The sequence below is a fragment of the Lampetra planeri genome, chromosome 37 (assembly GCF_965212315.1).
Source record: "Lampetra planeri chromosome 37, kcLamPlan1.2.h2, whole genome shotgun sequence".
Classification (NCBI taxonomy): domain Eukaryota; kingdom Metazoa; phylum Chordata; class Hyperoartia; order Petromyzontiformes; family Petromyzontidae; genus Lampetra; species Lampetra planeri.
Genome location: NC_136143.1, coordinates 8,502,696 through 8,515,752, shown reverse-complemented (window position 1 = coordinate 8,515,752; position 13,057 = coordinate 8,502,696). Strand labels below are relative to the sequence as shown.

Sequence of the window (13,057 nt, the reverse complement as noted above, 5' to 3'; positions counted from 1 at the left end):
ACATCAATTTCTTAATAGCCTTATTTTAAATGTGTTCACGAGCAAGGCCGATTTAAGAAAGGTTTCTCGAACACCGACAACATCCGTATTTAAAATCAGATTTTGATAGAAGGAAGGAAAAAAAGCAGAGAAAAAAATCACAAATACCTAGAGCTTATGTCGCGTGAGAAAACTAAACAGCCAAACCTCAGCTGCGAGAGACGTTTCAGTCTGGCACGATACAAGATGCACTGCAGCATTAGCCAGAGAGGTAGAAGCTTATCATAGGCAAATTCAAATTCTTTGGTTCTTTCGGTAAAGTCACGTAGATAGAATAATAATAAAAATAAAATATAGTGAATAAAATAAAGTGAATGGTATGCAACTTCAAAAAATCAAGGTGAGGAAGTAGCCAACTTTCGACCGACTACGACGAAATCAGCCGGAACGCACCAAAATCCCATCAGACCGCGGAAGCCCAGCAGGGTTGAGAGCCTGGATCGTGCTTGGATGGGGGGGGGGGAACACCACGCACAGATTGTAGTAGGGCTTGCCGGGCTACGCTGTAAGGCAGCAGGTGACAATGCAGCAAAATCCAGCGCTGTACCGTGTTTCTATGCTATTGTGTCTATGTTGCCCACCTTCACCAGCCAGCACGAACCAGCGTGGTGAAGTAAAGTCATACTCTTAGTTCTTTCAGTAAAGTCATGTAGGTAAAAAAGTGAAATTAAAATTAATTAAAAATAAAAACAATAAAATCATGACGTTTCGGAGGCAACACAAGCTTCCATCTTCAGGTGAAACTGTCACAGCAAAATATCTGTATCAAGTGACTTTACGGAAAGAACTAAAAGGTATGAATCCTTGCAGTCACGAAAGCTTCAAATCTAGAAAGAAGTAAAGTCAAACAAACCCCCAAAATAATCACACGCAGAATGGGCAGGGCCTCATCCAGCAGTGGACTGAAAACCACGTGTCTACATGTGGGTAAGCAAAACACGAAAATGCCAAGAGGAACAACGAGACAAAATGGGTATGCCCACTTTCATCGATTCAATTACGAGCACAGTACTAGAAAGGCCATTGAAAGTGAGGGAAAGGTTAAGAAGCAGAGAACAAATTAGGTGAAAGCACACAATATCAAAAGGATAAATAGCAAGAGCAATCAGAGAATGCAATACGTGCACGATTACAGATGTCACAAGCAAGCAACTGGGGACACGATAGAAGCAAAACGGTAGATTGGCAATTGATAAATGTGAGCCCTTGGAGAGGAAGATGCAAGCGTAACGCATCACAGAGATGGAAGCTTAAATTTAAATTTCGATTTAAAGCTTTCGTGACTGCAGGGATTCATCTTCTTGGTTATTTCGGTAAAGTCACGTAGAAGGGAAGTAATAAAATAATAAAAATAAAACATAATAAAATAATTCTCACGACGTTTCGGCCACAACGCAAGCAGCCGTCCTCAGGTGAAACCAGGTCTGTCGAGGCGACAGCGTCTGAATGAAACAGCACACGTGCTTGGAGCATATATATACGCTGTCGCCTCGACAGACCTGGTTTCACCTGAGGACGGCTGCTTGCGTTGTGGCCGAAACGTCGTGAGAATTATTTTATTATGTTTTATTTTTATTATTTTATAACTTCCCTTCTACGTGACTTTACCGAAAGAACCAAGAAGCTTAAATTTAGTGAAGGAATGTTCCGCACATCTCTTTCACCACATCATCAGCCAAGATCGATCGACTGCTGTACACGATGGCTCCCGAGAGCCATCGCAATACCTCACAGTCCTGCAAAATGCGGATCTCTATTCCAAAATAATTCACGCATCCCAGGCCTAACATTGCTTTTTCCGGCGAAGAGAAATCAGTTCCTGATGGTGCACTTGAGTCAGAGCTCCTGGTGCCAAAAGCGCCCAATGAACTACGGAGAGGTGCAGCCTTGCAACTGCACAACACGACAAAGACGAACACATGGATCGCAGGCCTATTAACAATGTTTTTTATTTAATCTTTACAGCACTTTGAATGGCATCCTTTGCACGAAATAGTGCAATAGAAAGACTTGATTGATTGATATGCAAAAAAAGTGCACGGGCTTGGGCAGGACACATGGCGAGAAAGGACGATTGCCGTTGGTCGATACCAAAAGATGGGATTGGCGGCCAAAGGGGAGGGGAATATACAACCCTGTGGGGACATCCTCAATGCAATGATAGTGCAAGAACTGGACGCACCATTGTATCACAAGATCAGGGAGGCCTTCATCCAACAGTAGGTGGATCACGGCCAATGGTTATGATGAAGTGGAATGGGGCGATTGAATAAAGGACATGAAGAGACTTCTAAAAGGGTGCAGAGCAGCTGGTGGTCACAGTTTGATTTCTCATATCCCTCAGCAGGCTCCTATCGAAGTGCAGCTGCCTCTGCCCTTACCTGCACTCCCCTCGCCCCTCCCCTCGCCCCTCCCCACCCCAACAATGACACGGCCCTGGTCGCCAAATCTATACTTTATGTACGAATTGATTTTGCTCTTAGGGAGTACGGCCCGAAGAACAAGAGCGGCGCGTTCCGTCGTGCGCGGCAATTATCAAATATGTTGCGTGACACATTGGGTCTGTAATGCTCAATTCAACTTGGAATAATAATGAGAGCACGGGCAGGTAAAGTAAGGAGGGGTGAGTCTGTGCCATGTGTTGTGTGCAATACTTGCGGTTGCATCCAGCGATGGTAACCTACCGAGCGTTTAAGGAAAATACTAAGCGTCGTTTGACCGCGCTGCTGGATGAAATGCCGATCAATTATACGCGTGTTTTTTAAAATTGTGCGCGATTGCAATGCCAGAGCTCGGCAAAGGTAAAATCTGTGAAGAGTTCGCAAACGCGTAAAATGTGAGAGACAAGCGGCAGAGCGATGACTCGATCGAGCACCTCCGTCTTTGGGCAGTAGCGTGAAGACAACAACGCGGTAATGCAACCGCCGGAGCGCGGACCGCAAATAGGCGATGCAAATGAGGTGCTTAACGAATGAAGACAACACTTGTTATTTTGCAAAAAAAAATTTAACACTCACCCCGCATCTCCGTAGCTCCTCCTTCAACGGTGCCAGACTGCACTTTTTACCCAGCATGCACGTGTACCACCTGGGATAAAAGAGAGAGACAGGAGAGTGCACTCTAAAAATCAGCGGGGTTGCTGGCCGCACATTTCACCCGACACGCGCGACACCTCCAACAAATGCACAAAGACCGCTGGCGTAATTCGCACATCGCGCTGGGGACACCTCGCCTGGCTCTCACGTGCAGCGCCCGCGGTTCCACACGGACGCGACAGTGCACTCTGCCAGCAGGGAGCCGTCTATGTTGGGCAGATTCATGCCCTGCTCAATTGAACTGCTTCGCTTACAGAGTCCTCCCCACGCTGTTCGGAGCACTCGCGATAGCGTACCGACCAGGAACGTGGACACCGACAAATGAGATGGATTAAAAGCTGAAGCGTCCAAGGAAGCTTCCAATTATACCGAGACGCAGAAATAGGTGTACGTGAATCGGAGAACAAATGCAAATTAAGAGACATTTATGGTTAAGGTGAGTAAATGGGCCTGGGCAGGGAACATTGCTGGAAGGGATATGCTGGCCGATGGATGAAACTGGCGATTGAATTACAGCCAATGGAAAGAACGAGCCCAAGAGGATGCCCATCAGCTCGTGTGCACGAGTGAGATGGATTGTGGCATCGCAGGACCAAGAGGGTGATGCCGTCGGCATGGCGAGGGCCTTCATCCAGCAGTGGGTAGAGCATCTCTGATGATGACAATGATGGTGGTGTTCATCAATGTATCGCACCTAAACCATCAAGCTGAAGTAGCATCAGCTGCTGCACATGAGCCGATTTCATTGCTCCACCTCTGCGGTGGACATCCCCTTTGGGGCGAGTTTGCGCCTTTCGCCGTCACTCCTTTGTTAGCCTCGATCACTCGCCGTCATCCCGTCTTAACGACTTGTTCTGCCGAAACCCACTTTACTTGTCTTCGCGGCCAACGCAACGTCTCTGACTTGCGAATGTTTTCCCCCCTCTTATAAGTGTACGCTTTCTAGCACGGCCGACAACATCCGCAGCTATGCATGGCTGAGAATGTGCTTCCCGCGTTAGTCAGCGGCATAGCGGCGTCAGGGGTAGAAACATTGAGCGCGGGCAAGTGTCGCGTTCTGCACACAACGGTAAGTGGCAGAGTGAGATACGCGGGGGGATAGGAGGGGTGGGCGGTATGGTGTGGCAAACCACACGATTCTGTGGCCTTTTGGCAGGCTCTTTAGTTAAGGGGGAGGGGGGGCAGTGACCCTGCTGCGTATAAAAGACACTGAAAATGACACTCAGCAGGTAGGGGGGGAAAACAATAAACATTGGAGGATCTAAATCGTGTGTGGGGCAAAAAAAACAAAGGGCGTTTTTTGTTGAAATTTATAAGCGATAAAACGACAGAGTCAGTGTCGTCAAGCACCAATTTGGCCATTTCTCCGCCGAATTTTAGCAGAAATGCAGTGGGCCCCCCCAAAAAAAACAATTCGGACTCTCAATTTGTGAATAAAGCGCTGCGAGACGCTCCGGTGTAAAGGGCGCAAGATAAAAAAAAACCTAATATTTGTTATTAACGGACAATGGACTATGCAAGCTGCCAATTATAAAATGAGATAACTTAAACAAGCGCAAGAAAGAGGCAATTAACCCGAGGGTACGGGGGCAGTCCTCCCAAGGCACTCGACTGCTTACACCCGGCCGTGCTGCTGCCGCCGCCGCGTAAACACGTCGCGAAGAATGCAACGAGGAAATCCACGGCAAGATTATTTCACGTCGCCCGTGCGGTGCCGGTGGGGGGGAACGGGGCCGGGTGGCGGTGGGAGCGGGCGGCAGCGTGCGATGCCGAGGAGAGCCTGCGGATTGACGCGACGGGGGAGTGGGTAGTGGTGGGGGGGGCAACCGTCTAGAAGGTGGGGGGGGGGCGGTGGTGGGGAGGGCTCCTCCAGACGCCGTCTGCATAATCCGGTCACCAGCCACAGCCCCGCTGTGCCGCGTCAGCCGTCACAGCTGCGTCCGTCTCTTTTATTATTTTATTTCTTTAATTAAAAGCTTCCCGCCTTTGGCGCTTTATAATGGCCACCGCGTTAATCCCTTAAAAAAAAACACATCTCAACAGCCCTGACCCCACGCCACGCCACGCCGCTTTGTCGATTGACCCGACAAAGTTTGGCTGGGCAGGTTTGCAGCGTGGTGGCGTGCTCAACGGGAAGGCTGCTGGTACAGAGTCCTGGGGTGCAATTCCCACAGCTGCCAGAGAAAATTTGGAGCGGATTTACCCCGGCGCTGTTGCAATGCAAGCAGATCCCGTGTCATCGTCTGCCAGGGTTGGACGTGTTTTCTGAACAAAACGCAACTTTCTTATTGGCGAACAGGAGCTGGAGGTATTTTCATTGACCAGATTCGTACTCTCGGAACTCGGCAGCACACCGTCCTCGGTTTTTGTCTACCGTGGATTCATAGGCAAAACGTATTTTTCAAAAATGTGTTCTCAAACGCCTTCACAACGGCCAAAAATGCATCAACTGCTATTTGTACAAACCCGACGCAGTGTACCGGCGTACTTGACCGGGGCACACACGCACAAAGGTACCTACCAAGTGACAAAGGCAAATATTTCCCGCAAATGCAACGGCTCCCATCAGCGGATGAAGCATGTCGGAACGCCGTGCAGAATTCGTTGTCCATCTGCCAATTTAATTCCCTGGCACCGACATGATGAGCGCGCCCCGGCTCTCCTTAACAAGAATACCGTCACTTTAAAAGCTGCCCGAGGTGCTTCCGTGGCTCCACATTCGGTTGGAACTTTTACGATTTCTCAATTATAAGTGTGCCTATCAAAGTGAAGCTTGAGGCATTCGCCAACACTCACGAAAGAAAAAAAGGGTTTCCGATTTTCTTTTTGTATTACTTTTTTGTTTGATCATCTTTGCTTGGGAAAAAAGTGACGTTGAAATGTTAATGTATTTTTTGTAAAAAGAATGCCATTGAAAACATGCGCGCATGTCTAGGGGGTTTATACCACTTATATGCGTGCACTCAAGACTTCCTTGCCCTGTGGCTGTGCCCTCAAATAAAATACCCGGCACAAATATGTCTTTTAATTTGAATCCAGAATCGTTTTTCCTTCTTGCACAGTAGCAATGGCAGAGCAGCGGACGTGTGGCACACGTGGCTGTCACACAGATCACACTGGGTTGCAGACCGCAAAAAAGAAGCTCATTTAACGGCTGCGCTTACGCATATCCGTTTAACAGGAGCGGCCAGCGCGGGAATGCGAGGAATACAGTCACGTGAGCACGTGTAACCAATCGTGATTTTGACTATTAGTGAAAGTCAGGATTCCACGCCTTTTGACGTTTTCCTTTGATGCAAAAATCAGCGATGGAAAGAGAAAAGCATATCCGTGTGCAGCATGGGCACACTCTTCTAGATGCGAGCTGACCTCGTGAGGATTTGGCTGAAGGAGGATTTCTCCGACAACTCTGGCTGTCGCCTGATACCGGTTGCAATTACGGGCGAAACGTCACTGTACTCGAATTGTAGATGTTGTGGGTTTACCCTCTAACACGCCGGGTGTGCTGAACTAGTCACGAATTGGCAGGTTTTGTTTACGTGACAAACCTTACTACACTGGCTGTATCGGGTGGTGACAGGTTTAACGACACATTTATATTCACGTGATCTAACCCAAAAACCTCTTGCGGATAATCGAGGTCGCGAAAGCCGACGTGTTAGCAGGCTTTATTTAGCAGGTTATCTGTACGCAATGTCTGGTCCAAGTGGTGCAAGTGCATAACTATGCAGAGAAGAGATCTCAAGTTTGGAGATGAGCAAATGCGAAAATTATTGATCAGTTAAATCGGCAACTATTTAAAAAATATGAGGCCACTGGGTACGCTGCCTCCAGGCTGCGGTTAACTCAACCAAGTGCACACCCGGTGTGACACGGTGGCTCGTGATACGTGGTGATATATGGTCTGTTTATTAATCCAAGCAATATGCAATTAAGTATATTTTTTATTCGATTACCTTAAGCAAAAAATTAGTTCCCTACCCCACACCCCCCTCTCTGTCTCTCCTCCCTGGCTCCTCCCCCCCCTCTCTTACCTATATAGCCTCTTGTCACAGCAGCCCTTTCGCCCTCTTCAGCAATTGTTTATTGCTGTGGTTGTCCCACCTGATGACGGACGCTTGTGTTGCGCCCGAAACGTCGTGATTGAATTAATTTTATTTCTACCTACGTGACTTTACCCAAATAACCAAATGGATTCCTGCAGTCATGAAAGCTTCAAATCAGGAAAAAATGAATTCATTACTTTAACCAGACGCCTGCTGCAGCAGCCCTCGAGATGGGCAAGCACATGATATCGCCCAGTGGGCGTGATGGGGGGGGAGGGGGGCGGCCGCAGTTGCTGTTCACCAAGTTTCGATTTCCACGCCTGGAAATGAGACCTGGAAGCCGTCGCTGCTGCGAGGGGGAGAACGACCACGCGGCCCAAGTCTCACCTGCTGTCGGCGGCGATGCACGAACACGCACGAACACGCACAAAGCACGCCACATTTGTCCCGAACATCGCTGCCCGAATGGAACGGTAATGCATTTAATAGGCTAACATTGTAGGCCAGTGGCCTTTCTTCAGATTAAGCTAAAATAATAGACATTTTTACGATACAAGGCAGTGTTAATAATGAATGCGTTGAGATTCTGTTGTTGTTAATGTGTGCGCTGTGTAATGTATTATTAATCGTAACGGTAATACAGTTACAAATCTGGTTGATAAGAGCAATATATGTGGACAGTCGTAGGACTTGAAAATTAATGAGCACTCCACGGAAAGCCATCTTTCAATTTATGCGAACCGGGCACGGAAGACGCGGGCACACAACTAATGCCTAAAGTGGCACTTTACTCCCCCGTAGGTGCAGAGAAAAACAAACCCCCGCTTTAAATGAAAAAAAAAGGACGTAATTTCCCGTATTGCCGAGTGCAGGCGGCATTCTGCAAGCGCTTGTGAAATCATCCGGAGTTAAGACTTCCCACCGGCGGAGTAGAGAACAGTAAAACAAAAAAGGGGGCTTTGCACGCATTCTACAGGTCCCGCTGCACTGACCCGTTCAGTCGCCCAAGACCTGCCCCCGTGGCAGCCTCACCCGCCCTACATTCATTATTGTTTTTATGCATTTATTTATTTTTTGAATCGTGGTTACAATGTGTCAGGTTCTTGTTTGTCCTATATGTGTTCCTCCTAATGGTCTCTTGAAGCCATTCCGAGCGTGCATCTTTTCACACTGCTGTGCCGCTTCAGGCCTTTGTGGCGTGCTCTTTGTGTGCCGTATACTACGGAGCATAAATTTCGGTGTGGAGGGTGAATGGCTGTACCTTAAAATTGGTTGCCCTTCAGACAGCTCAACAAAGCAAGATCTATAGGGTGTGAATTAAGCACCAACAGGCCATGTCTGACCTAGGCTTGGGTCTGAATACTCTAAGATACATGGATACTGAACCTTCTATGCATTACCAAGGAGGGCTAAGGAAGGGAGCCAACATTAATCAATTAACAAAAGCTGGGCGGCCAAGGGGGAAAACGCGACAGAGAGTACAAACGTCCACCGTGGCGATGGAGCAACACAATTATCCGCTATGCAAATGCGAGGTGGATTGTGGCCACGCCGGCAAAGGCGTGGGGAGGGCCTTCAATCCGTGACGTTGAGTCGAGATTCTTTCTCTGCTCACAGATACGGCGTTCCTCTCTGTTCTGAGCCAGCGATGTAAAAGTCCACATGTCCATTGCAGTAAGTCGGCTCAAGTTTATTTTTTTGTATAACCAGGTAAAAAGTCAAGAGACAAGAATAGTCTAAATTTCGATTTAAAGCTTTCGCGACTGCAGGGATTCATCTTCTTGGTTCTTTCGGTAAAGTCACGTAGAATGGAAATAATAAAAAAATAATAAAAAATTATATTATGAAACTTTTTTTTACGCTTTATTTTTATTATTTTATTCTTTCCATTCTACGTGACTTTACCGAAAGAACCAAGAAGAAGAATAGTCTCAATTTGCAAAAGTCAATCGGGTCGGACATCCTCTCCCCATAGGGGCCACAGTTGTGACTTTGCCATGAGGTGGAAACCCATTTTTTTTTATCATCCCCCGCAGCGGTGGCATGCTCAACAAAACCTCCAGCTCGCAAGATTTCACAGTCACCCATCCAGATAAGCCCTACGTTAGAAATTGCCGAGCCGGGGGGGCGACGACGTCATTTAAATCTTGATCGACTTCGTGAAAAAGCCCGAGTTGACCAAGCTTGCAAACCCTGTGCTGCTTGGAATCGTATTATTAAAGTAATACACCTTACAATTGTATGCCCCGTAAAGGCATCACATACTAATTAACTGCGATTAGAAATCTATTGTTATGTAACCACAATAAACCCCATCTCTGCTCTCCGCACCAGTTTGGCTCACCGTGATGACGTTTCCTTTCTCGATTTAAGATCGTAAGCAGGTGGATCTCGTCATAATTCGGGCAACATTACCTGATGATGCTGGGTGTAATTACCAGCGCAACGGCACGCTACTCAAATTGTAAATGTTGTGGCTTTACTCTCCAACACGACGGTGGGTTGACGTAGTAACTAAATATTGGCCCGTTCTGTTAACGTGACAACTGGCTGCGTCGGGTGGTGGCGAGTTAACAACATATTTATACTTACACGATCTAACCCAAAAAAAAAAAAACTTTTTTATGAACTTGTAACCCTGTCCAGACAATGTGAATCGCTGTGGACCTGTACAAATTTTAGTTTCTATACTTAAAACTGGACTTAGACCAGGCCGGCAGAGGCTGTATTTATAAAATGTTTAAATCGGCAGGCAGAAGGGGAACCAGTCGTTTTCCGGCTTTGCTCGCAGCGACTTCGAGAGCGATAGAGACAGAGGTCTACGGATGCCATTTGAGCATTGGTTTCACAAAAAAAGAACTGCAAAATCAGAATATTTATTTACACTGGACAAATATAATGAACTGGAAAGCTCTTTTTCACAGATGTCTAGTAGCAGCGGCAGAGGTCGCAAACGGGTTTTGATTCCTTACCCGTACCCGTACCCGGCCGCACCGGGATCGCAAATGGGTACCCGTACCCGTACCCGGCCGGGTACGGGTACCCGTTCCCTACCCGTATCCTACCCGAAATGAGTGACAAACGGTTACTCACCAGTGACTCACGGCCTACCCGTACCGGTACCCGGCCGCACCAGGGTCGCAAACGGCTACCCGTACCCGGCCGGGTACGGGTAGCCGGGTATCGGGTAGGGTATGGGTATCGGGTACCCGGTTGCGACCTCTGAGCTGCGGGTAAGACAGTTACAACAACAAACAGGACAAAAACACGATAGTGGTGCAAAGTACAAGAAAGGTAAACAAATCACCCAACACGCACACACGCACAAAAACAACGAAACCATCCCCATCCTGCCAGGCAAAGCCCACCGATGTCTGCAGGGGACTTGTGGGATGGATAGATATTGCATTCAGTACTCGGGTACACACCACAACACAACGGGACTGGGCCCAAATGTGGTATAACTGGTTGAAATATAATGCATAATCCATCACTTAACTGTACGTGTGCACCACAGTTCAGGGAATGATAACCTTGAGAGGCCTGCACTTCCCAGAAACCCAATTGCTATTGATCCGATAAACAGGGGGCCCTGATACCACCAACAAGCGATCGGGTTTCGCAAGCATGAGCCGAGGCAGCTACTTCAAGGCCAGCTTGACCTCTGGGAAGAGAGAACTCCCAGATTTATGCGGAATCCTATTGGCCGAGGATGTTATCTTCTTACCAATACCATACGCTATGCTTATAGCCCCCTAGTAACACTGGCAGCAAATAATATAATATACTGCCGATCCCTAATATATGTTAACACAATATATGTCTGCCAAGCTGATTTACCGATGCACAATTCAAAATGAACATATTTCAAGTTGGAAACGGATGGGTAGATTAGAATCATGATGTATCAATACATCAATTAATCAGTTCACAGGAGTATTTTGCTCACAATACACTCAGAGACACTAAGAGTAGGAGGCACTCTGTTGATTAAAACGACCTTAATAGTTAACACTTGGTAACTACGGTTCACGGACAGGACAGCTGGTAGACTGCCTGTCTGGCAGAGGTCGCAAACGGGTTTTGATTCCTTACCCGTACCCGGCCGCACCAGGGTCACAATTGGGTACCCGTACCCTACCCAATACCCGGCTACCCGTACCCGGCCGGGTATCGGGTAGGGTACGGGTACGAGTACCCGATTGCGACCTCTGGGATGAAGCCATGTTGCAGGCGCGGGTGGGTTGATTTTAGCAACTTGAATTGTGAGAAGAGACAAGACGTTGGGAAATGAGTGACAAACGGTGACTCACCAGTGACTCACGGCCTACCCGTACCCGGCCGAACCAGGGTCGCAAACGGGTACCCGTACCCATACCCGGCCGGGTACGGGTAGCTGGGTATCGGGTAGGGTACGGGTATCGGGTACCCGATTGCGACCTCTGCTGACTGGCGATGCCGAGATGGTGAAGACGGAAACGACGGTGAAGACTCCAGCAGCACTACGGGGACCCCACTCCACACGACAGCCCCGAGCTCCCCTCCCGGAGCCCCTCTTATACTGTCAGCGCGGCCTGGCTCCACCCCCGGCCACGCCCCCTTCTGGAACCTACTGGCGGGTTCTCGATGTGACCCTTACGTGACTTTTCCCCTAGAGCCCTCTCTGGTCTATCACGTGGCCTGCTGTCAGTGAGGGCTGCTGTAAGCTGCAGATCCCCTTCCTTGCCAGCAGCCAGCGCTATGCTGCTACGTGACCGATTCTATGTCACTACACGTGTGTCGCGGCTCTTGAACAACTTGAGAGGTTTCTTTATTTATTATTTAGGACGCTCCACGCAGGTAACTTGACTTGGACAGGGATAACGCACAGATCACTTGGGCCAGGGATGGCATGCAAGTAGCGACGACGCAAAGACAGCGACGACGCAAAGACAGCGACGACGCAAAGACAGCGACGGCGTGAAGACAGTCGACCCCGATCACACGGCAGCCCTGAGCCTCGCCGCTCACCCCCTTTTATCCCCCGACGTGGCCTCACTCCATCCCCGGTCACGCCCCCTTTCTCGAACTCTCTAGCCCGTTTACCGAACTTCCCTGATGGTTCCCCTTCCGTAATTACCCCTCGTGACCACTGGGCCACGTACTGTTCCTGTACCCGCACTGTCTCCACCTACGTACTGTCTCTACACATGCATGGAATTGTGCGCCTAAGGATTAATACACGGTGTTTGCTATAGGTTCACCTGACTTCCTCAGCCACTGGAGGAGCTACAATTCAGGCCAAAGCCCAAAAGAGCTCAACATTTGTGGAGCTCTAAATGCTGACATTTGAACACTTTTTTGCGTAAAACGACAGCTCGGCTGCGCAAAGCAGTCTGGGTATTTCAAAGATGGAGTAAAAGTGCATCATCTGCTGCAGCGAGGCATTGTGGAATGAAGATTCTGGTGAAAAAACATGTAGGGGCGGCTGAAACGTACTGGTTAACTGTACAGTGCGGCGAAATATATTTCACGAGGACGTGTGTCTGAGTGGAGTTAATCCTTTAAAAATAGATGTGGGTTGGTAAACAGTGATGAGAATGTGAAAGCATATGTCCTCAAATGACTGCATACGCGTCCGAAAGTATTCTACGCTTCGGGCATCAAGGCGTGAAAAGACCGATGGGACAGATGCATACATGTAGCACGGGAATACCTTGAAAACTAGGGCAAGATTCATTGTTCAATTCCTTTTATATTTTCTAGAAATGAAACTGCAGTTTAAACTTGAATGACCCTGATTTTCCTCTCATGATAGTTGGAGATTGTTTTTTTTCATGTGTGCTTGTTCAACGATTAACCAAGGGAGCTGCCAAACGTAAGTTTCAAATCATAAAC

At 48.2% G+C, this 13,057-nt stretch overlaps 1 protein-coding gene across 2 annotated transcripts in view; it reads right to left on the bottom strand.

The window, feature by feature from the left end:
- Nucleotides 1–13,057, bottom strand: part of METTL16 (methyltransferase 16, RNA N6-adenosine) — a 48,163-nt gene that overhangs the window by 6,522 nt on the left and 28,584 nt on the right. Inside the window, exons 7-8 of one of the 2 annotated variants that reach the window (XM_078611997.1) lie at nucleotides 3,057–3,126; nucleotides 433–474 (exon numbers count right to left, since the gene is read on the bottom strand). In XM_078611997.1, the coding sequence (XP_078468123.1) occupies nucleotides 433–474; nucleotides 3,057–3,126 (112 nt within the window). The remainder of the gene's footprint in view (nucleotides 1–432; nucleotides 475–3,056; nucleotides 3,127–13,057) is intronic. The other variant, XM_078611998.1, reaches the window with a different exon arrangement.